The 21,953-nt window shown below is 43.4% G+C and overlaps 1 protein-coding gene across 17 annotated transcripts in view; it reads right to left on the bottom strand.

Moving 5' to 3' along the window:
* The window catches only part of ADGRL3 (adhesion G protein-coupled receptor L3), a 288,036-nt gene that overhangs the window by 180,240 nt on the left and 85,843 nt on the right, over positions 1-21,953 (bottom strand). For 13 of the 17 annotated variants that reach the window (XM_074147553.1, XM_074147555.1, XM_074147559.1 and 10 more), the window contains exons 3-4: positions 8,840-8,854; positions 6,275-7,075 (exon numbers count right to left, since the gene is read on the bottom strand). In XM_074147553.1, the coding sequence (XP_074003654.1) occupies positions 6,275-7,075; positions 8,840-8,854 (816 nt within the window). The remainder of the gene's footprint in view (positions 1-6,274; positions 7,076-8,839; positions 8,855-21,953) is intronic. The other 4 variants (XM_074147557.1, XM_074147563.1, XM_074147562.1 and 1 more) reach the window with 1 other exon arrangement.

Here is a 21,953-nt window from a genome sequence, read left to right as displayed (position 1 = left end):
GCTGCCCGCTAGCCCAGTTCCCGAGCGCTCCCAGCTGCAAAGGCAGAGGAGCAGGACCCCAGCCCGTGGATGCTGGCTGTGGCATGCAGGTCCCGCAGCAGATTCCCGGTTGGTTTGCAATGGTGACAACCCATCTCCAAAGAGGAGACAGCAGTATCCCAGTTTAGCGCCCAGATAGGTTTGGTCGGCTGGATCATTTTCTCAGGCTGGCTCAATCAGGGTCCCGGTAGCGGGAGCAGTGTCTTCAGGAACAACAGGGCTCCTGCCCCCACCTGTGGTTAGGCTGTCTGCTGCTCCATGGTCTCACTCGGAGAAGTACATTTTTATTTAGGAGGAGGGAGCAACCACGTATTCATTCGTACTGGAAAGGCACTGAAGATACTCCTGCCGTGCTAACCAAACAGCATTAATATTTATGAAACGTTCCACAAAGGAAGCATTTTGAAGCTGAGGAACCCTGCACTTTTTAAGGATTTTTTTTTTTTTTTTTTTTGTGAGAAGATAGAGGAAAGAGCCCAAACTCCAGCTTTCCTGACAAAAAGGAGAAATCCCCAAATTCAGAAAAGTGTCCAATGCTATGACACTTTAAAATCACTTTTTTAATCAAACACTGCTTTACAAAGAGGGAAGATTTAATAAAGGATAAAAATGAAGAGACAGATCAGTCCTCAAAATGGGGAACAAATGTAATTCTGGATCCTAGCATAGCCCAGGTAGGGGAAATATCCTCCTGTCCTTCCAAGCTTGAGATACCAGCTGGCCAGCAAATACAGGCTGAGATGCCAGCTTTGTTATAAAAGATGAAGAGTCTCTGTGCTGCTTTCTTCACCTCCAAACTTAGACATGTCTTTCTATCCTAAATAGCAAAAAGGGACTGAAATATTTATAGAATAAATGGGACATGCATATATGGGCAAATATTAGAGGATAAAAGCCAGGGCCCCAGACATGATATGTATTTAGTGGGGGCTGCTGAAAGCAAGCCTGATCTCTGAAAACCTCCAGCAACGCTGAGCAACCAGCAGCTGTCACTGTACGCAATGAAGAGGAACAGGAGGAAGAGAGCTAGGGATGCTCCTAGATGGGAGGAAAGCAACTGGAAAATAAAAACACAGGAGAAGCTGCAATTAAACACTCAGCAGCTCCCTAAAAATGGCCCTTGTCCGCCAGGAGAAGCTGCTCATCCAAAAGGCTCAGCTGGCCTTTAAGTATGCAGGCCGAATTCAGCTTCAGAGATCCTACGCGTGGCTTATCGCAATGGGATCTCGAGGCTATGGCAATTCATATCCTGTGCACAAGTGGGATTTAAGATTCGGTGGCCCTTTTTGATGCGCTTCCCAGGCAACGATGCGGGGTGTCACAGGCCAGCAGTGCAGGAAGCCACTTTCAGCTACCTATTAGCGCGTGATAGCTTTGAAATGTTCAAGATTCTCTGCCCACTATCCACATTACTCAGCTGTCAAAGGAAAGGCTTCAGATTTATGATGTAAAAATTACATTTTAACGAGGTGTCATATGTGTTTAAAGTTCTTATTCATCACCATACTGCCACATCTTTTACCCAAGACACAAACGCACTTAATTAGCATATTATAAGGACAGAGAGTTCACCTTATCTGCATTGTAAAACTGCTTTAGGAAAAAAAAAAAACAAAGAAACACCCAACCACCCTTACTGAATAAAATGGCTACAACCACATGCCAAGAGAGCATCCCACAATATTTAACAAAATGTGGATGATAAAAGTTTGCACTGCACCCTCTGAGGTTTTTAAAATACCACCGGTATGGATGGAGGCTTCCTATCACACCTGATGACGGGACTGGCAGTCCACAGCATTCATATGCAATCTACGGAAGCCACTTAAGCACAATGAGTCTGTATTGTAAGTCCCGTGTCATATCACTGCCTTCCTTACGTATTGGGCATTTATTAACTTCATACATCTATTAAACACCCTATATTGTAATGCCTGGGTCTCCTGGACATAATTTAAAACATCTTCTCTAAAGTAGGAGGCCTGTATTTCCCACGTCACTGGAATGGCTGCTAGGACATCCAAGTCCCAGACATGTACAGAGGGATCCTTATCCGGGTTCAAGTCCTTCCTTGGACTTCTTCACTGCCAAGCTACAGGACTGGCTCCGCTCCCTACCCCCGGACTAAACGCTCAGCCAGCACATCCTGAGCCCCTGCACCACAGCTGCCAGCTCTGGCGGGGGGCACCTTAGGCATTTAAAAGACAAAACTTTCTTCCTCTGGTCTCTCTGCTACCCAGGAACCCCCGTCTGGTGACCAGTGAGGTGCAGAGACGCAAAGCCAGGAGATGGGTGTCTGTATCCAGCTCCGTGCTGGGAAGCAAGACAGGAGCACTTTACCTTTTTGGAGAGGAGGATTTGTTGATGTTTCCTTGAATTTGTTTATGCAGACTGTATCACAAGTGGGTGATGATTAAACCAGGTAAATCTGGTGAATATTAAGTCTGATTAGGTTGTGAAAAATTTTTCCTTCTGTTGATACAGCCTTTCATTTCCCACTCCGCACATGTCTAATGGGGCACACAAAAAAAATAACAACCTGAACACTTTTCTGGATTCAGTTCCCTGAAGAATGCCATGAAAAACACTTGCAAGAGTTCCAGAACTATTCTCACTGTCACTTCAAATTAGCAAAATCAAAAGCAGCCACAAAGAAATAACCCAAAAACTCAGGAGCATTTATGGAGAAGCATCCTCCAAAAAACCTCATTTTAAGGCCAAAGAGCTCAAAGAAAATATGCTTCAAAGGTTTTTGGTATCTACAAGTTCATTTCTTGAAGGTAGACATTAATGACAGGATTCCTGGGATTTGCACGCACTGACGAATGTTTGCTTTCCAAACTGCTTTTGGGAAAATGAAACAACCCCAGACAAAACGAAAAAAAAAAAAAAGGCGTGAGGAAAATCTTTAAAATGCAGCTTTTCCCATTTCTGAGAAAAATGAATAATTGGTTTTAATTCAATCAAGAGCCCTGAATTGCTTCTAGATCAGCTGAGTCCAGCTTTGTGCCTCACTTAAGACTTCAGAATACTTTGTCTTCTCTGGTACCTTCAGCTGCTACCGAAGCCGAGCACAGAAAGCCCAGGGTTTGACACTCCAAGGAGTAAAAGCCCATTTTTTTAAACAGCGAGTGAGAGAGAAGCTCTGCGACACTGAAGGTCTCCAAACCAGTGAGGATGTTCCAAACCCACATGCACAAACAGACCTTAAATTAAAACTCACAGAAAACATTTAATCACTGTGAAGAGCAAGAGGATGTGATCTCTGCCTTTCCTATCAGCTAAGTGACTCCTGCCTCCTCCCATTTTCCCTGGACAGCTTGGGAAAAGCCTGAAAATGTTTGATTCTAAGTGAATTGGAGCCCTCAGCACCTGTTTTTTATTTTAGATATCCTTGAAATGTATGCTACCAGAGATTTCAAATATGTTACTGGCTATTTAGGTAGTTAAATATATCACTTTTTTTTGTTATGATCAATTTTTGGGTTTAAGAACTCTTCTCCTAAAACTTCACCCTTAATTGTTTTCTAACAACCAATTTGTTCGACTCATCAATTTTACAATCTTTCTTTTATTTTCTAATTAAGCAGATATTGTTTACATATTTTACTATTCAAACTGTAACTCTGTGTAAAATGGCTGAACTGAACATTGCCTCGCTCGAAACAGAGAAACACCGGTTACTTTGGAAGAGGGGAAAAACTTATCCACAATCTACTCTGTAAAAACACCCACAACTAAATAACCAAATAAAATCATCCCGGGTCTTCACTGCTTTCCGAGCATCAGCTCCTGTTCTGCTCTTTGGTGGAGGAGCTGGGTTTAAGCCAGCCATGTATTTATTATTACATATAAAGTAATACAGCATAGAATTTGGTGCTAAACAGAAAATGTGTCGTACTGAACTTGGAAGAGAAAGAATGATGCAGACCTGGTCTCCTGGCTCCTCTCGGCAAAAAAAAAAAAATTGGTGTCAAGCAGGTGTTTGCACACCCATTCGATTGAAAATCAGTGTCTCTGACTGACTCGTAAAATAGCATTCCCACTAGTCAGGCTATGCAGGTAATGGAGCAGTAAACTCCCTTCGCAAAGGTATTTTTCTTCGCTTTGAAATGCTTTGGCCCATTCGAGCTGTCTCATCAAGAAATTTCACTTGCTGTCAGAGCAGTCCTCTCAAAAGTCCTCTTAGCCCATAAAATAGTGAGGTAATTGGATCTTTATGCATTTCTGCCAAAAAGGAAATCCTGGCAATTTTCAGAGAAGAGAAACGCATGTATAATTCAGCTTTGTGCCCACATTATAAAGCTATCAAAAACTGTATGAAAGGCATGGCGGAGAAGGCTCACCAGACTCCCTGACACCACGTTAACCTTCTCATGTCCAGCACCCAAAGCCAAAAAACCGCTTCAGCTTTCCATCTGAGGCACTGGAGGATCTTCAATTCTCGTACAAACATGAGTGATTTAAAGGGGCTTCAAATCAGAGTGACAGAAGGACAAATCAAATCCTTGAACCTGATTGATAGACTTTCAGCCCTCTGCAAGGTTTCCACCTGCTCTCCCACCTCACCAGCTTAGACTGGGTAAAAGGGGAGAACCATTTCTTGTTTTTACAGGAAAGTACAAAATTTGGTTTTTTCACTGATCATGGTTTTTTTTACTACAGATGCTATTACTGACAATGGTCACAGTGTGAAAAAATGGCAGCAGAGAGTCTGCTGTAATACCTGGGAATAATTCACTGAAAAGGAGAGAAACTATGTGAAATAAAAGGGATGCAATTGATTTTCACTCCTCAGGGATAACCAATAGCTCACAAATTGCTCTGCTTCACTCCACCACTCAGAAAGTACATGCTCATCATCAAGTTGGGAGAATGAGAAGTATTACTTCATTTTTTGCTCATCTGAGATCTTGCAGAGGTCAACATCATTGAAACCGTTCCTGCTCCTCTCTTAACAGTCACTTGCTTTTGTTCATCTGCCGCTTCAAGATTTCCTTCTTCTCTTCCTTATGTTTTTGCATAAATGAGAAATTCACTGCCATTTTACTACTTTTATTCCTCCCCAGATTTTCATATCCACAGTTTCTTTCAGCATCTCTTGATCCTTTTTTTACATGGGTAACAGGCTGCTCACAGGAAAAGAAAAAGAAAAGCTCAGCAACAGAAACCTCTCGGCTTCTCTTCCGCAATCTGAAGACCCGAATCCACTCACTCACTCCTGAGTTTCTTATTAACAAAACAGAATGTTTTGTGAATAGCCATGTTACAAATCAAATAGTTTGCCGGTCAAATTATATTAATTCTGCCTTTCCTCTTACTTTTTTGGCCTTTCTGAAGAACACAGTCCACCCACAGGAACTACCTGATAACTGTGACAACTGAGCAAACACTGTGTGGCAATTTTCGCACCGTCGTATGGGTTTGACCACAATCTAGGCTAAGTCATGTTACTAGTAAAGTGGCAACCGTGAACATACCACTTGCAAAACGATGATTAGGTTGGTAAAGTTAAGGGAATATAACTCAACTAAGTAATTAATTATCCCTATAATTTCTAACAGGAAAAAAGGTGGAAAAGCTGAGAATCCTCCAGGGGCCAGATGCTCCTCTCTTAGACAAAATCCAGTAAGTCATGCTTTACAAACAAAAGAAAAAAAAAAAAAGAGCAACTTTGGAGAAAAAACCACAACATTTTGGAGGATTTTGTTGTCAGTTCCCCTCCTGACTCTAGATACACACTTGTGGGTGTATGCTCATGTATGCAATTAGTGGTGGCTTCCCTAAATAGCCCAAACTCCCCCAGCTTAATGGAACGAAGTAATTTAAACTGGCTGGCAGTTTTCCCCCGTCTGTTTGCAGTGACGGCATCTTCCACACTTTATTTTGCCAAAATTCCTGCAGAAGGGAAGATGATCTGATGTACGGAGGAAAATTCACTGAAGGAGAAAAGAGTGCTATCTCTGTGATACAAGCAAGAGCGTGGACATTTGGAGACTGTTCCAGGCTAGTTACAGGTAGCACATTCCTTTTTCTATTTCATTTCAAACTAAGATTAAAAAAAAATATTCTGCACGTATTAATGTCTTAATATCCATCACAGGTCTTGTGGTGGGACTTAATTTACAGAAACACAGGCAGATCAGTAAGACAGGATTGCACTTCGATTTTACACCCCATTTGCATGAAAAATAGAAAGCCCAATTGAGATTTTGGCTCATATTAAAACCCTTACCTGCTCTGCTGTCCAGCGGGCCAAAATCCAAGGAATACTTCACAACATGATAGTTGTTCCATACGTAAAGGAGGTTGTCCCGGGGATTATAATCCACAGCAGCAATATATTGGTAGGAGTTTGGAAAGGGCACATCCACCATGCTATCCTTGCTTTGGTCAGTGTTGTATATGTAGTCTATTTTATTCCCTGTGGCTTCATTATCATCATCTTCATACACAGACTTCACCACATATAAAATCCCACAGATCATGAAGGCGTTAGAAGCTGACCTCTTGTCGTAGGCAGTATCCCACGTCCCTTCAATCCTTAATGTGTAAGGGTTCAACTGGCTAATGACTATTTTGCCATTATTTTGTTCTGTTGCATAGATTACCCACAGCCCGTTCTCATCCACAGCCAGGTCTATATCAGATTTGCCTCCCCAACGGTAGGGAGAGGTGTCATGGTAATTTGCATTAGCTATGATAGCCTCCCCGCTTTTTATCCTTGTCCGCAAGTCAAACTTGACTATGTTCCTGGTTCGTTCCTTGTTGAAGAACAAAGCCCCGTCATACACCACGAACCCCGTGCCGTCCACCCGGTGCGGCAGTTTGTAGGTCGTGGTTGGCCTCCCGGCAATGAAGTCGTCCTTGGAGGAGTACTCCGTCAGCGTGTCTGTCCGGTACGGCGTCCAGGGCATGTAGTAGATCTTGTCAGACGCCTGCAGAGGGTCCTTGCACCAGGCACCAGACTGGTGGTCAGATTCGAATAAGTGTTCGCTCTGGTATACTCCTTTCAGCAGTCCAGGGCAAAGAAAAACTGTTGGAGGGGAAAAGAATTTAAAACAGAAACCCAAAGTTAATGACAGTCCAGAGGTGGTTGGCCCAAACATCTCAACCGCTTCTAGTTCTGGAGCAGAGGACACTCAAGATCAGAGGAAATCCAAGAGCAATGCCTTGCAGCTGGAGACTAGCCTTCCTGCCAGCCATCTCTCTAGAACAAGATTTGCTCCACCAAAATGATTTTTCCTGCTTTTTCTATCAACTATGGCTCATTTTCTTATTGCTTTTCAAATCTATTTTTACAGGTGTACTTACTTGGACCACTCGCCTTTGTAAACTCTGAAATGAATATGTGCCCCCAAAGGATTTCTGGGTTTGTATTTCCAGATTATATTCGGCAGTGAATCTGTACCTACTAGGTGAAGGGGTAAACTCCTGGGGAATTGATCCACATATTTATTTGAACAGCCCACAGAAAAGCAGCCTAGAAATGGAAATAAGAGAAAGAAATTCCCATCCTTACAGCCCAAGCAACATTAAATATTTAAAGGGTACCAATAGCAAAGCAGAGACGAATCCTTTAGCAACTCAGAAGAGCATTTAAAGCAAAGGGAGCGGGAGGGGGGGGGGAACACCCGTCTACAGATCTGTAGTATAACTAGAAATGAGGCTTTCAAAGCTGCTACAGGACACACGAAACATGCAGTCCACACAATTAAAAACGAATGACATATGGATGCTGAAAGGAAAAGACAAGGAAGGAAGAAAGGAAAGAAGGAAGGAAAAGAATAAAGTTCACTGGAGAGGAACCCAAGGTCTAGATTTTAATCAGTTAAAAAATGTCCTGTTAAATATAGTAGTAATTCAAACTTAAAAACATATACCTTCTATTGTTACATGAGAGGAGCATAGAGGAGCGGTTTGACTACTGGGGTGCTTTGCTGCTCAGACTTCGGGGGGGCTGCGAGGGGCCAGGGCATGCCCAGCGCCTGGGAGGGGGCTTGGCCAGTGCCTGGCTGACCTTGGCGTCATGGGAATGCCAACGTCAAGAGGAGAGCCAGCTGGACGGGGAGGCAAAAGGAGGGATGCTGAGGAGCAAAACTGGTTTGCTTGGCCCTCATCATCCCCGGTAGCACCCTCCTGACCTGGAGGGACCACACACGCTTTGGGGGGAGACTATTTGTTGGTTATTTGTGATGCTGATCTCCGTGAGCACGAGTAGTAGAATAACTGTGACGATGGGACGGGCAGCAGGGAGGCTTGGAGAGGTATCCCATCACATGCTTCTGGTAGTGAGGGGCTGGCAGATGGGATCCCACGTTTGCACTCCCTGCTTGAAGCATAACCAATTATTTTCAGAAATGCAGAAATTGGCAATATCCTCTGGAGAGCGAGACAGGAGGAAAATCAGATTTAGTAACTGGTGTAAAAGCATATTGCTCTATTCGAGTCTAAGGAACCACCCAGAGCTGTTGATAAAGGGGTGCCGTTTCCAAGAGGCTTTTATGGCATAATTAGATATGCACATACGTATGTATGCACACTTTTCAAAATCTTTGGGGCAGAAGAAGGTATCTAAACCCTTGAATAGAAATTTAATGAAAAAAAAGTGGCACTGGTAAAAACTTTTCAGCAAAAATGAGTTAGCTGGTGAAGTTGAGCAGCAGAGATACTAAATAAACTTTAACAAAAAAGTAGTGAGAATTAATGACAAAGTATTTCAACTAAAACGTTAAACTGTTAAATAACTTAGCCTATACATAAGTAATAAATATACATAATTTGAAAGGTATTTAATTACCTTTTTGTTCCACTTCTATTGTAGAGAGAGAGGTAAAGAGAGAAAGGAGAAAAGAGAATAGATTAATGGTACTGTATTGGCCAGGTAGTTTTCTTTACCTCTTTCATATGAAAAGGAAGCTTTATTAATTTACTTTAGTATGTGAACATTTTATATATATATAAAAAACCTTTCCTCTGATATAATATGCAGACAAGCTGAAAAAATACAGATAAATTTTAACTTTACAAAAATCTTTAAGAAGAAAAAAAACCCCAACACTTGGAACATACCGAGCCCCCTGAACTATTTGAGATACGACGTCAGCAGCAGCCTTGGACTAGTTTCATAGAGCAAAATGAAACACCCATACACTGAAATATGACTGATATAGATTTACGTATAGAATAAAAACACCAGGGAGACACTTTATAGAATATACATCTTCGTGTATTTCGCCAAAATCCTGTAAAACAGAGATCCTTGCTTTAAGCAAAAGAATATTCCCTTTTGACATGAATAGAGAACTTAGGAGAGTCAAATGAAGAATATCGGTGGATGTTCGCAGAGTCCTGTCCTCTGTTTCAGAGAAACAAGTTTTAGTAGGACTTGGAAAAAAAACATTTCAAATATTATAATAAATCATATAATGATTTATAAGATCCCGAGGACTTACAGCATTAACAAGTTAAAAATACCTAAGCACTGTTTAAAAAAACCAACCCCAGAACTTGCTGGATGTTTTTATGTGAATTATTCACCATGCACAATAATGCTGCAGAAGATCTGTGTCCTTCCTGACAAAGCCCTTGCAGTCAGAATAAATAAAGGCAGTGCACTTATTAATTGCTAAACACCCAGTACCAATTTCTATAGCTAACAAACTCCCAGGAGAGGCTTTGGGGGCCCTCATCCAAAAGCCCCCTCTGGTCGTGGCATAGACACCTTCTTCTTTCAGCACGGTGGGGCTCCAAACAGCTTCTGCGCTCCCAGTCCTGGGGTTTGCTGGTTCTGTGGGGCCTCTTCCCTGAAGGTGTAGGAGAAGACAGGCCCCATAAAATATCACTGAAGGAGAAGTGAGAACTTGCCAGCAAAACAGTACGGTTTTGACAGCTGAGAGCTCTCTGTTCAGAGGAGTGAGGCAGGAATCCGAAGGTATGCACGCGTGCTTTGTTTTTGCTTGCCCAGAGTTCACTCTGGCCCCTTCCAGACTGAGACATTTGCCAAATGACTCTCCTCCGGTGCTGGGACTGCAAACCCCTTTTCATTCAAAAGTCTCATTCATTTCGATGGGAAACTGCAGGCTCAATGGAAGAACAATTTCAGGGTAAGACTGCAAACGCATTGGCTAGAGACGGGGATCTGCACTTTGCCGAGGGGGGAGGCGTACATCCAGAGCCAACTGCAGCTCCCAAAACCAGTGTTTCCAAACTTAAACAGCCTTTTTTTACCTGGGCGTTGATTCAGGCTCCCTTCTACCTCAGAACGGGTTAAGGTTAAAGGCAAGTGTTTTCAACACGTGGCTGTCGGGGCTGTAGGGAGCAGAGACAACGCACTTCAGTGCAAACACTTGATTTGCAAGGGGAAGAGCCAGCGAGGCTAAACGGCATCAGACCCAGCAACTGGAGACACCCCCACAGCCATTGCTCTCCCTGTCTCACCCGAGGACCGGCCACAGTTAAGTAAGGTATTCAGGAAAACATTAAATGCCCCTGGCAAAAGCAAGAAAGCAACACGACAGATCCCCAAATGTATGGCTTCGCACGGATCCTTCTGGCTCCTGGCATACCCCACCTCTGGCAGCGTAGACGGCAGGCATTTACGTTTTCAAACAAGCAAAACTTTTGTGTAAGCATAAGCACTGTAAAGCAGGGAGAGAGAAGCTTCTGCAAAAGATAAGATACTTGCAACCAGCTGAGCTGAGTGACCTGAAGCATCGATTACCCTTATCCTGAACAGCTCGTGTGTGACATTAGCAGTTGGTGCCACATCCAGCTCTCTTATAATTCCAGACACGGTACATGTTCTGGTGCCCTCCTGCATGGTGCTTTCCATTGTATGTATCCCAAATACATATTATTCTCCTGCTAATTTAAGACTTAATGCTTTTGAATTTCAATAATTACTCAGCTTATGTTGGGATATCATATTATTCTAACCGGTTGCATGGGAAGCTTGGGGGATTTAGCTCATTGAGCAACACTAAATGGAAGGGTCTAATTAGGGTCAGATTATCCCTTCCATTATGCAACATACCACTGAAAAAATTGTCTTCATAAACTATTGGAAGAATTTTTAAAATTTTGCCCAGTTACATACAATTTTACATCTCTGCAATGCCTGTGTTAGTCCACAGAATTTAAATACCACTTATAGCACAGGAGGCACCTTACCTTCCTGCAGTGATCACAGAATTGTTTAGTTTGGAAAAGACCTTGAAGATCATCAGGTCCAACCGTTAACCTAGCACTGCCAAGTCCACCACTAAAACATGTCCCTCAGCACCACACCAACACATCTCTCAAACACCTCCAGCGATAGTGCCTCAACCACTTCCCTGGGCAGCCTGTTCCAATGCTTGACAACCCTTTCAGGGAAGAAAATTTTCCTAACATCCATTCTAAACCTCTCCTGGTGCAACTTGAAGCCATTGCCATTTGTCCTGTCTCTTGTTCCTTGGGAGACCGACCCCCCCTGGCTACACCCTCCTTTCAGGGAGCTGTAGAGAGCGAGAAGGTCTCCCCTCAGCCTCCTTTTCTCCAGGCTGAACACCCCCAGCTCCCTCAGCCTCTCCTCACAAGACTTGTGCTCCAGACCCCTCACCAGCTCCGTTGCCCTTCTCTGGACATGCTCCAATCTACAGAAGAAGCATGCACACACAGTTATTTCTCTTACAGTGAGATCTTCCGCTCCTGTTATTGCTGCAGAACAAGGAGTTATTGGAGCAGAACAAGGGTATTTCACCTTGATTTCCCGTGCCAGATGCAGGCCAGTGCCGTTGGCTTCAATAGTGCCAGAGGCCTGAAGGAAAATCAAGAACCACTTGCCAGGTCTGAGGGGAGTTACAAACAAGGCTTTCCATGTACCCTAATTTTCTCCTGTTCTTTTGGGCGGCAGGAAAACCGAGGCTGATGTGCGAGGCCACTACAGCCTGCACCCGGAGCCGAGCGATCAGGCAGATTCCTGCCACCCGTCCAGAGAAATTGCACAAACAAATTAATTAAATGCTCTTCGTGCTGCTGGGTTGAGACTCTGAAAATACGCTCTTAATTTCTGGCACAATTAACACTTGAACAACATTAACTGCTCGTTTTCTTGCCACCACGTTTAGTTGCACTCAACTATTTCAGGCACAAGCCCGCAGTGGCAGAGTCCTGCAGAGAGCTCTCTCCCTGGCACTGATTCAAACCCCCAACAGGAGCACAAAGCTCCTGGGAAAAAGGGATCTCAGTAGGGGGGATGTCAAAAGGCAATTGTGAAAGTAAGTAAAAAGTTGTGCCCTGTACTTTGCCAGCTGTTGTTTTTTTGTTTTCAGGACAGATGTTTAACAGTAAATGACAACTGCTTCTTGTCCTTCACAGGTCAAGCTGGTGAGACTCAGTATTAAACACATATTTAATATTTAATGACAAAATAGAAAGATTAAGACAACAGGTTTTTGAGGCTGACTTTAGCAGCACAAGAAGCAGCGTGTCAGCCATGCTGAGGGTGCTTCGTGTCAGACGTGGCTAACCACTGCATCCTGCCTCTGCCAAACAGCTTGACCAGCTGTGTGGGGAGGTGTAGCTGAAAAGCAGGAGAAACAGCCCCAGGAGGCAGCGCGCTGGCCTCGTGCCCTGTCCCCACACATCACCCATGGTGCAAGATGGTGGCCATCACATCGCTGACTCACCATTCTGGCCTGAGTCCTGTTGTACTGGACTCCAGCACTGAGCTCCCCTCTAATGATAAAACGGTGTCTGGAAGGCGCGTTGTGCCAGGGCTCCTCATATGAGGATCGTCTGGGATCTACAACCTTTTCTTTCTCTAACCCTCAGACCCCAAGCTCCTTGGCCAGTCTTGTGCCAACAGTAAAACACCCACAGCTCTCTCAGCCTTTGACTTGAGGGCTTCTCTACAGCACCTGCAGAGAGCTCTCCCAATTTACATGTTTCTCCCCAACACACACATACCATTTGTGGGTTTTACGTTGAACAGGAACATGTTTGGGAAGCTGCAACCCTAGCGAGGCACCCCAAAGCATAGAGCCTGCTATGGAGATGAAGGTGCTCTTCTTTTCTGAAGACATGGCTGGGTGCTGGAGTCTCAGTATTCCTCTACTAAAAGAAGGTTCAAGTAAACATGAGATGTGTTCAAAATTCAGGGCCCTAAAGCACATGTCAGGAACAGGCTCCCTTTTAGCTACCACAGTAGAAGGCACCAGTGTAGGCAACTAGGCAATACGCAGGGGAGGGTGGCATCAGATTTACAGCACATCTAGCGAAGCAGATCATTGATGATAGGACCCCGTAGTCAGTGCTAGAGAAACTGTGTATCTAGGGTGCAGGAAAATCTGCTGTTGAGCAGGGTGTATTCCCAGTCATGCTAATACTAATAAGGCACATGAGGTCCAGAGCAGTGTCTCTCCCCAATATCTAAAACTTAAGAAAGCGGTTGAGGTCCCTGGGGGAAATACAGTGGTTGACAGATCAGAAGCAACATGAGAGTGGGGCACGGATAGTGCAGGAGCTTCTTGCTTGTGTTAGGTCCCAGACAGCAAGGCTGAAGAGGACCACACCTGTATGCGTTCCAAACCCACAGTGCTCTACTGTCGGGAAACACAGGTGGTGCCTAGACATATCCCCGTGGGGAAGCACAGCTGAAGGAAGCTGAACTCCGCAGCAGCAGATCTAAAACAAATATATCTAAACCCAGGGAATGAAAATATGAAAATACTCTTCTTTTGTTAATTTGTACTTAAAAACACCCAAGCTCCCTGCATAAGGTTTGCCAGAAGAACAGTGAGAGCTGGCTCAGCATTCCTATGACACGAGCTGTTTCGGCAACCTAAAGTTCAAAGTGCTGCAGAAGTCCCCATCTTTTCTCCATTTTCTTCTCCTGACACGTACTAAATATGACAACAGACCACGTAGCCAAGCTCAGCATTCATTCTGTGCAGCACAGATGCAAACCAAAGCACACGCGACCATATCTCTCATCCATCCACTCCTTCTCGGAAAGCCTTGGGTCCCACTGTCGCACAGGCGGGTGGTCACTGGACCCTGAATGCCCTATAGTGGAATCACAGTCACCATTCACAGCAGCAAGCTGTAGCCAGCAGAAGGTCAGACGACGTGGTCTTTGTTCTCAGTACCTTCATTGCAACTGTCCTCGCTACAGAAGAACAGAGACCAGCCTCTGTCCCCAACCTCCACATCAAGTTTCCCCCAGGCCAGAATTTAGCTCCAATCCCGCTGGCCCCAGGGAAGCACTCATTTTATGAGCTTTTAATGTGAAAAGTTTTAACGTGCAACAGGGGAAGCCCTCTTGGGTCTTGGCTCAGAAGCAAGCACAGAGAATGGAAGAATTACGTTTTCTGAGACTACTTTGTAAATACACGCTGCTGCCATCTTCCCATTTTTGCCACCTAATCTCACTTTACTATGATTTTCAATTTATTTCTTTTTTCCCCTTAACATGACAGGTTTTTTAGCAATCATTTCCCTTCCTTTTCAGAGCAAGAACAATGTCAGCTCCTTTGGCAAGGTACAATAAATAAGCACATAACAGATTGGACTTCGAGCCCTGCTACTGCTTTACCTGGGGGATCGTCACTTCGCCAATGGCATGTGTGCACATGCATTTAAATGGGGAAAAAAACCTCATTAACATTACCTGGTTCGGCGTTCCAAGAGCAACCTGACACTTGAATATAAAGCACCCAGACTTTCATTCTCCAGCCAGAGGAATGAAGAAATTATTCTTATCAATTATATTGCCATGAATTAACTTCCCCGCAGCTGCCAATTTCTGTTATGAAAGAACCACACGCAACTTTGAGCCTCTACACAGCAGTTCTTCACCAGACCAAAACTATTGTGCAAGCTAAGTTTTAAAGTTTGTTTAGGTTTAAATGATTATAACGGTGGGACCCACTTAGTCTGGAACATTATTTGCATTTGCAAGAAAATTTAAGGTTTCAGTAAAGAGAGTACTTCCTTCTTCTTGACTGTACATACCCCTGTGTGCACATTATACTCCCTTCCATAAGGCTGGGGAAAAAAAATAAATTTATTTATTGCACAGGAGAAATGCTTGCCTTTTACAGCAAACAAAGTGCTAATCCTTTATTTAATAAAAGGGAAGAAAAATTTTATTTGTTCCGTTTCCAAATTACATTTTTCATATAATACCCAGGCATCAGCAAACAAAGGTGCTCTACAAGTACTTTGCATTACAGTGGCTTCATGTAACTCATTCCCAAAATTATCGCCTCCTAATTAATTTCGCTGTGAAGTACAGGGATTGGAAATGCCAATAATCCATAAACGCTTTCACAAATCACAAGCTAAATTAGATCCTTAAATAAGGTATCTCTAGATTTGCCGAAATCAAAGCTGTTTTTCTTGTAAGTGGATTTTTTTTCCCCTTAGATTTCCATTCATCTGATAAATTTGTGAAACCTTTCAAACAATTAATTTGGGCTCCCTTAAAATGTCAGTGCTTTTAGTCTGCTTTTTAAATACATAATAACTAAATTTAATAGATGTTCACTAAAATAATACTAAGGAATAGTAATGTTAAAACACCCATCAGTGTACCTTACAGCCCCCAGGACCCAGGAAACCACTAATATACATTTACTCTTGTCCACTAGAGGTTTCTGTGAGATGAAAAAAGTTAGTTTCCTACAAGATTACCTTGTGTGGTATAGATCAAAATTCAGGCTAGTTTGGGAGGAAGCCACTTTTTTGTTAGACATTCATATAATGAATTACAGGCATCAGAGGTGCCGAACCCTCACATGGACTCTCCCCCAAACCCAAGAAATAACAAATGCTTTTCCATGGCACTGTCCCTTTGAGGCCAATTTTCTAGGAGTTTAAATATTATGACCTCATTTCCTAATTTTAGGTACCAAAGCACACAAAAAACTATGCCTTTACATATTTTGTTAAGGGGAAAAAAAAATAAAAATCAGTCCTGCAGAAAGCCAATGAAAGTTTGGGATTCTGAGTTTTGGGGTAAAACAGTAAAGTCCCTGCAACGTGCCCAGCCCTGCAAGAGCTGATGCTGTTGTGCAGAGCAGCGACCAGGGAGATGGTTCTCAACGGTTTTGCTAACATTTGAATTTCCCAAAATTCCATGAATAATTTCTATTCTTTCGTTGCCTCTCTCCTCTTGTTATTATTCCCGGTGGCAGTCACAGTGATCGGCTTCTCTGAAGAAGCAGACCCTTCATCAGCCTCAACAGATACTGAATGGGATTGTGCTGCGCTTCCAAATGTATTATTCTAAGAGGACAATATTTTTTGCTCAAATAAAAATAATTCACTTAAGGTATAATGACTCCTGAAATATACTGCTTTGGAAAAAAAAAAAAAAAGTAGCAATCATTGTTATAGTGGAAGAATATCGTTCTTCAGAACATATATCTGATTTTTTAATGTGTATAAATATCTTCTGTAGATGAGATGTTATGTCTAGAGCACCATTCCAGAGATAAAGCAATCTGAAAACCCAATTTATCCCTGAATTTGGGCAACAAAGAGGTCGTTTACACAGGTCAAAGTGTCTGTCAGAGCACTGGCCACTGCTCACCACCATCACAAGCAGAAAAATGAGCTGGGCAGACTTCTGCTGTGACCGTAAGGCCAGTAGCATGTTCCCCTGTTGTCCAGTTTAAGCAAAAAAAAAAGCAGTAACTTAACTCGCTACAACTCTCTCAATTTGTTGTGCACCAGAATTTTCCCTTTAAATTCATCAATTAAAAAGAAGGAGCAAGATGAGTTAGCATGGGGTGGGGGGTGGGGAGCGGTGAAGGACTGTACAAGTACTGTGTGAAATTCAATTATGGCTACAAGTCATTCAGCCAAACTTTCCTTGGCAGTTGGCCTCTTACTGTTTCCAGCACAACAACAGATGAGTGAGCTGCCATTAAATTACAGCAGAATCAGCCACCTGGACATCATTCTCTCATAATAAAAAAAAAAAAAAAAAAAGAGAGAAAAAGCAAAAAAAAAGAAAGCGCAGATCCAGAAAGGGAGGTAAGCACTGCAGGGCTGACTCGGCACTGCTTTTGCTGTAGCTGGCTGGTGGGAATTAAACCTCATCCAGGCTGTGAGCTCCTTAATAAAAGGGGAGAGAGGCGTTACTGCGCGTTACTTCCAGCTCCAGGTCTAAAAAGAAAAGAAGAAAAAAAAAAGAAAAAAAAAAAAAGAGAGACAGCCAAGCATTTTCCAGGAGCGTTTATTTAACGGTACCCCTCTAGAACAGGTCTGGGCACAAAATGAATAGCAAGATGCTTCTCCCCTCCATCAAGAAAGGCTTCTGTGCACATAGAGATGAACCAAGAGATGCTGGCAGCAGGGTTTGATCTTCCAGGGCTGTTGAGTCTGGCTTTCCAGGGCAGGAACCTATGTTACATCTAATTCCCAGTGCAGCCAGTTCAGCCCAGGAACACTCAAGAGACAGGGCGCGGAGAGACAGCCTGACAGGATGGTTAAAAACCCCACAACGAAACAGCTGTTTGGGAAATAGCCTCGCCTGGTAAAATCTTGCTCCAGAGAGCTGCTGTAAGCAAGTTTGAGTCCAGGTCTTACTCCCCTTGGTCATTCAGCCCACGTGTAACCAGGTCAGGATAACGGACTTGGATAATCACGCCACTTACTCCTCCTCCTGGGATGTGTCAAATGCAGGGAAAGATCACTTGGCGACTAGGCAAATGTAGCTAACTAAGTACAATTATTATTTGCATGCCTCTTTATATCTTCCTTGCCAGATGATTTGTAAACCCTCTTTGCCTGACTCTAAAAGGAACAAAAGCCTGAAGTTCATTAAAGATTTGTCCTCATCCAGGCAGGAGATAAATTTGGGATGTCAAGAGCCTGACAGAGCCATCAAGGCAAACATTAGGTGTCTTGCCTTAAGGAACGAGCAGGAAGGGAAAAAAGTCTTAGGTGGGGGAATGCTGAATTAAAGCTCTGTGTCTTTTGGTCCAATTTCTCTCCAAAGAGGAATAAACTGTTTGTCATCCTGCCAGCTATGAGACTAGCTAAAAATAATGGATTCCACAGGCCCAAATGAGGCTAATCATGATTGCCAAGGCATGTCTGTGCTGTGAGAAGTGAGGGAAATCTGATGCTCTTCAGAGAAAACATTTTTCGAAAAGCTCTTTGCTCTGCAATAAGCCTTGGCAGTTATCTCATGTCTTGGAGTATCTACCATATTTCTTGTTTGATTGCAAGGCATATTGCTGACACCGGCTGATATGGCTGACTTTCCTTTAATGACGCTTTGGTAGGTAAAACACCACTTCTTTTTAGCTATCGAGAAAACGGTAAGGAAGGATTTTGCATCAATTGCCTCTCTCCATAGTACTTATTCTTAAGTGTATCCAACTGGATGCTGTAGTAAAATGCCCATCAAAATCAGAAAAGGATTTCCACAAAGCCGAACAACAAACCGACACATTTGCTCTCTCCTCTCTGAATTGGGAGAACACCTACAAAGTAGCTGGAGAGGTGGGATTTTAGCACAACCACTTTGGAGAGCGAGTGAAGAGCAGGAGAAGGAGTCATTAGACTTTTGCAGGAACTGGTCCTTTGGAACAAGACTCGGGTAAATCTTAACAACATCTGCTATTTAAAAAAAAAAAACAAACAAGAAGAAGGAAAAAAAAAGAATCAAGGCATGACTTGTAGTATTTTTAGGTTTAAGTAATTAACGCAAGTGTGCTGTATGTGTGTGCACATATATGTGCACTTATATGCAGAGGAGTGACTTACAACATTATAAGATTTAAATAATTAACCCAAGCGTGTGCCTCATGCATACACGTGTACTGCAAAGGCACTGGCATAGCTTACACTTTCAGGCACATTTCCAAAGGACTCGAAAGGAATGATTCTGCAGTACTCTGACACGCACATCCCATCTACAACCCTCTAAAGCAAGTATTGCAGAAAACTGCTTAGGGGTCCTCATCTCATCTTCTCTTTTGCTTCGGCTCTCAGAACTCAAAGTCAACAAAATCTCAGCTGAGAGGCAGATGTTTCAGAGGAGACCATGCCCTGCCAAACTGTGAAAGGCTCCCATGCCTTTTCCCCAGTTCATGCTCCAGATGTGCTGGGGAGATGGGAGAGGCTGTGTACACACCTATGCAGTGGAAGACAGATGGGCATAGCTGCCTCCTTGAGCAGTACGGACCAGAAGGTGACATTTAATGTGCTGGTTCTGCTGACCATTAGGGTGTCCTCAAACCCCAGCCAAGTAAATCTCTCTCTGCTATGCACAAGCATCTTCCTCACCTCTTTTTCACCCATCTCCCTGCCGTACCAAGCACCCATTAATCACTACCCACCAAAAAGCCCAGAGAACCCTCATGTATTTGCAGAGCTGACCGAGAAGCAGAAATGGAGGTGGGAGTCCCTGCTGTGCTCTTGACAAGGTTGCGGCAAGCCAGCCTGCCCCCAGCGGAGGCTGCCGCACAAGCGGTGTATTTACCCAGGCAGGCACACAGGTGATGGCATGAAGGGAGAGTATGTGCGACAAACGCGTGCTCTAAGCCCATGTGTGAACAGAGAGCACTTTATGGATTTGGGGATTTGGCTCCCCCACTGTTTGAATCTGGGACTAAGAAGGATGACATTATATTTTATACCTATTTTTTAATGAATAAGTACTGAAATAAAGCAGAGACCTAGATGGAATGAACTGTCAATTTAAAGGAATACATCTGAGACCTTTAACTTGCACTGGTATGTTCAGTGGAGTAAAAATATTATTCTGCTTGGGAGAACCACAAATTACAGCTATAAAATATATGCGGTGAATACATAGAAATTTGGTACTATTTGCAATGACCTGAATATCAGGCACTGCTAAGACCTATCATTTTCACCACTAATGAAAAAGAGACTATTTTATTTCTAATTTAAAGCTTAAGAATTTATGAAGGTTCAGAGAAGTCTTTTGTGTGCTTTTGCAACAGCTGAACTTCTAATATGTTATATATGCGAAAATTAGGATCCTTGAGCTCTTGCACAATATTTACTGGTGCACATTATTGGAGCGGTCAGTGCGCAGTGCTCTCTCTCTATTTCATAGCCAATGCAGCATTTTCCCCATGGCATCAATAGATTAAAAAAAATATGAAATAATTCTTGCTAGAGTTAAAAAAAAAAAAATTATGTGTCAATGAAACACACTCATTTTGCTATGAGGTAATTCAATAAAACTATCTACTTTGCTAAGGCTTAGTTTTTATGTAAAACAACACTTATTTATCTTGCTAACTTCAATATGGAAAAAAGAATTAAGGGTGAGGTTCAGTTTTCAGTCCAGCTCTTAGTAATGTGAAAATAGGAACTTGGCCTCAGAAGGACCCCGAGAGGTCTAGGGAAAAGAGCTAGATGCCAAGGCTATGCCTGCTTCACATAAAAGCTCTCTTCTCTTGAAATTTCTTTTGGACAATTTAGATAAGGCAAAACTCAAGAACTGAATGATCATGTTGCCAGAGGTTCCCAGAGGGACATCGATGGGGCCATGCTGATATCGTGGCACAGAGGACTCAGCTCTTTCCTTTTACTCTATGCCATTCTCTTCTGCATTCAGGAGGCCCGTCTAACAGATCTGATGGGAGTGTGCCATGGCCTGAGCCCATGAACAGCACAAGCATAAGTTATAGCATCTCCTGGGAGAGGCTTTTGAAGATTCAGCTTCCCACCAAATTACTAAATAACCTTGGAGGTGGGAGGGAAGCGCTTTTGTGAAGAGTTAGGCCAAAAATAAGCACAGTTTGGCGATATAGCCTCACCAGGCTAGATTTGAAGTGAAACAGTTTAAGAAGTATCACCACTAAGACTGGTATGGAAACCCAGCCTAGAGCCCACCCAACAACATGTGTCTCAACTAATAGCCACCACACCTCACCTCATTGCTAACCCAGCCTGCTTTTTCTATGTTCACCTCTTAGAGAGAGGCAGCAGTTTCTGATGACCAGCAAAACACCAACACGATAACAGCCCATGTTCCTGGCAGTGACAGAACATTATAAAATTTAGATCATACTCAGGCACAACCTAACAAAGGTTGAATCAACTGTTTGGCCTTAACAGGCTTATGAAAGCCTAGGATGTTGTGCATCTCCATCACAACTTGAAGGCAAAAGCAGTGACTCGAGTGAGGGGTTATTGGTAGCCCACCCTACTGCTAGGAGGTGCTCGTATGGCATGATACTTCACAAATGCATACTTTATAAAAATTTAAACAACTTTCAGTGCATTACTATGTTCTCATTGAGTTAACGCACCAAACAGAAGAAACCAGAATAAAGTCCCCATGACAGCTCTACCTGGGTTGATTGAGGTGGAGGACCTGATCTTTAGCTCTAAAGATGGTAGTCTAAATTAGCAGAAGACTAACCCATTTTAAAAAAGGGCTCTGATTTAAAAAGAGCAGGTACTCAGCAGTTTCAGAAAGAAGATGGCCCATACTTTGGTTGAACACCAATGTTCTTCATAACAGCAGATTGTGTGTGTGAACTGAGATACAGAGAAAGGGTGAAAGTTTACGTACTACTTCGGCTGAGAGACTGCATGTCTCTGAAAGCTAAAGGAAGGGGTGCTGGGGGCTCTTGGCAGCTGGTTCTGCCTGTTCTGATGTCACACTCAAATGAGGGAAGGGAAAAAGGTAGATGGGTGGGAAGGCTCCAGCGCCGCAGGCTCACAGGCAGCTGGGAGACACAGCTGACATGGGGGTTGGGGAGGAGGAGGAAGAAGCAGCAGGGCCATCCTGCCCTTTGGTGTCCTCCAAGGTTTGGATGACCCTGAGTCAGGCTCCCAGCAAAGGAGACCACCATTGGGCTGCAGCGTCCAGGTTGGCCTGGCTTACAGACTGGGACCTTTTTTGTGATTCGTCTTTTCAACCAGCAGAA

The sequence above is a fragment of the Numenius arquata genome, chromosome 5, assembly GCF_964106895.1.
Source record: "Numenius arquata chromosome 5, bNumArq3.hap1.1, whole genome shotgun sequence".
NCBI classification, from domain to species: domain Eukaryota; kingdom Metazoa; phylum Chordata; class Aves; order Charadriiformes; family Scolopacidae; genus Numenius; species Numenius arquata.
The sequence above is the reverse complement of the archived record's forward strand: the minus strand, read 5'-3'. Positions and strand labels throughout refer to the sequence as shown.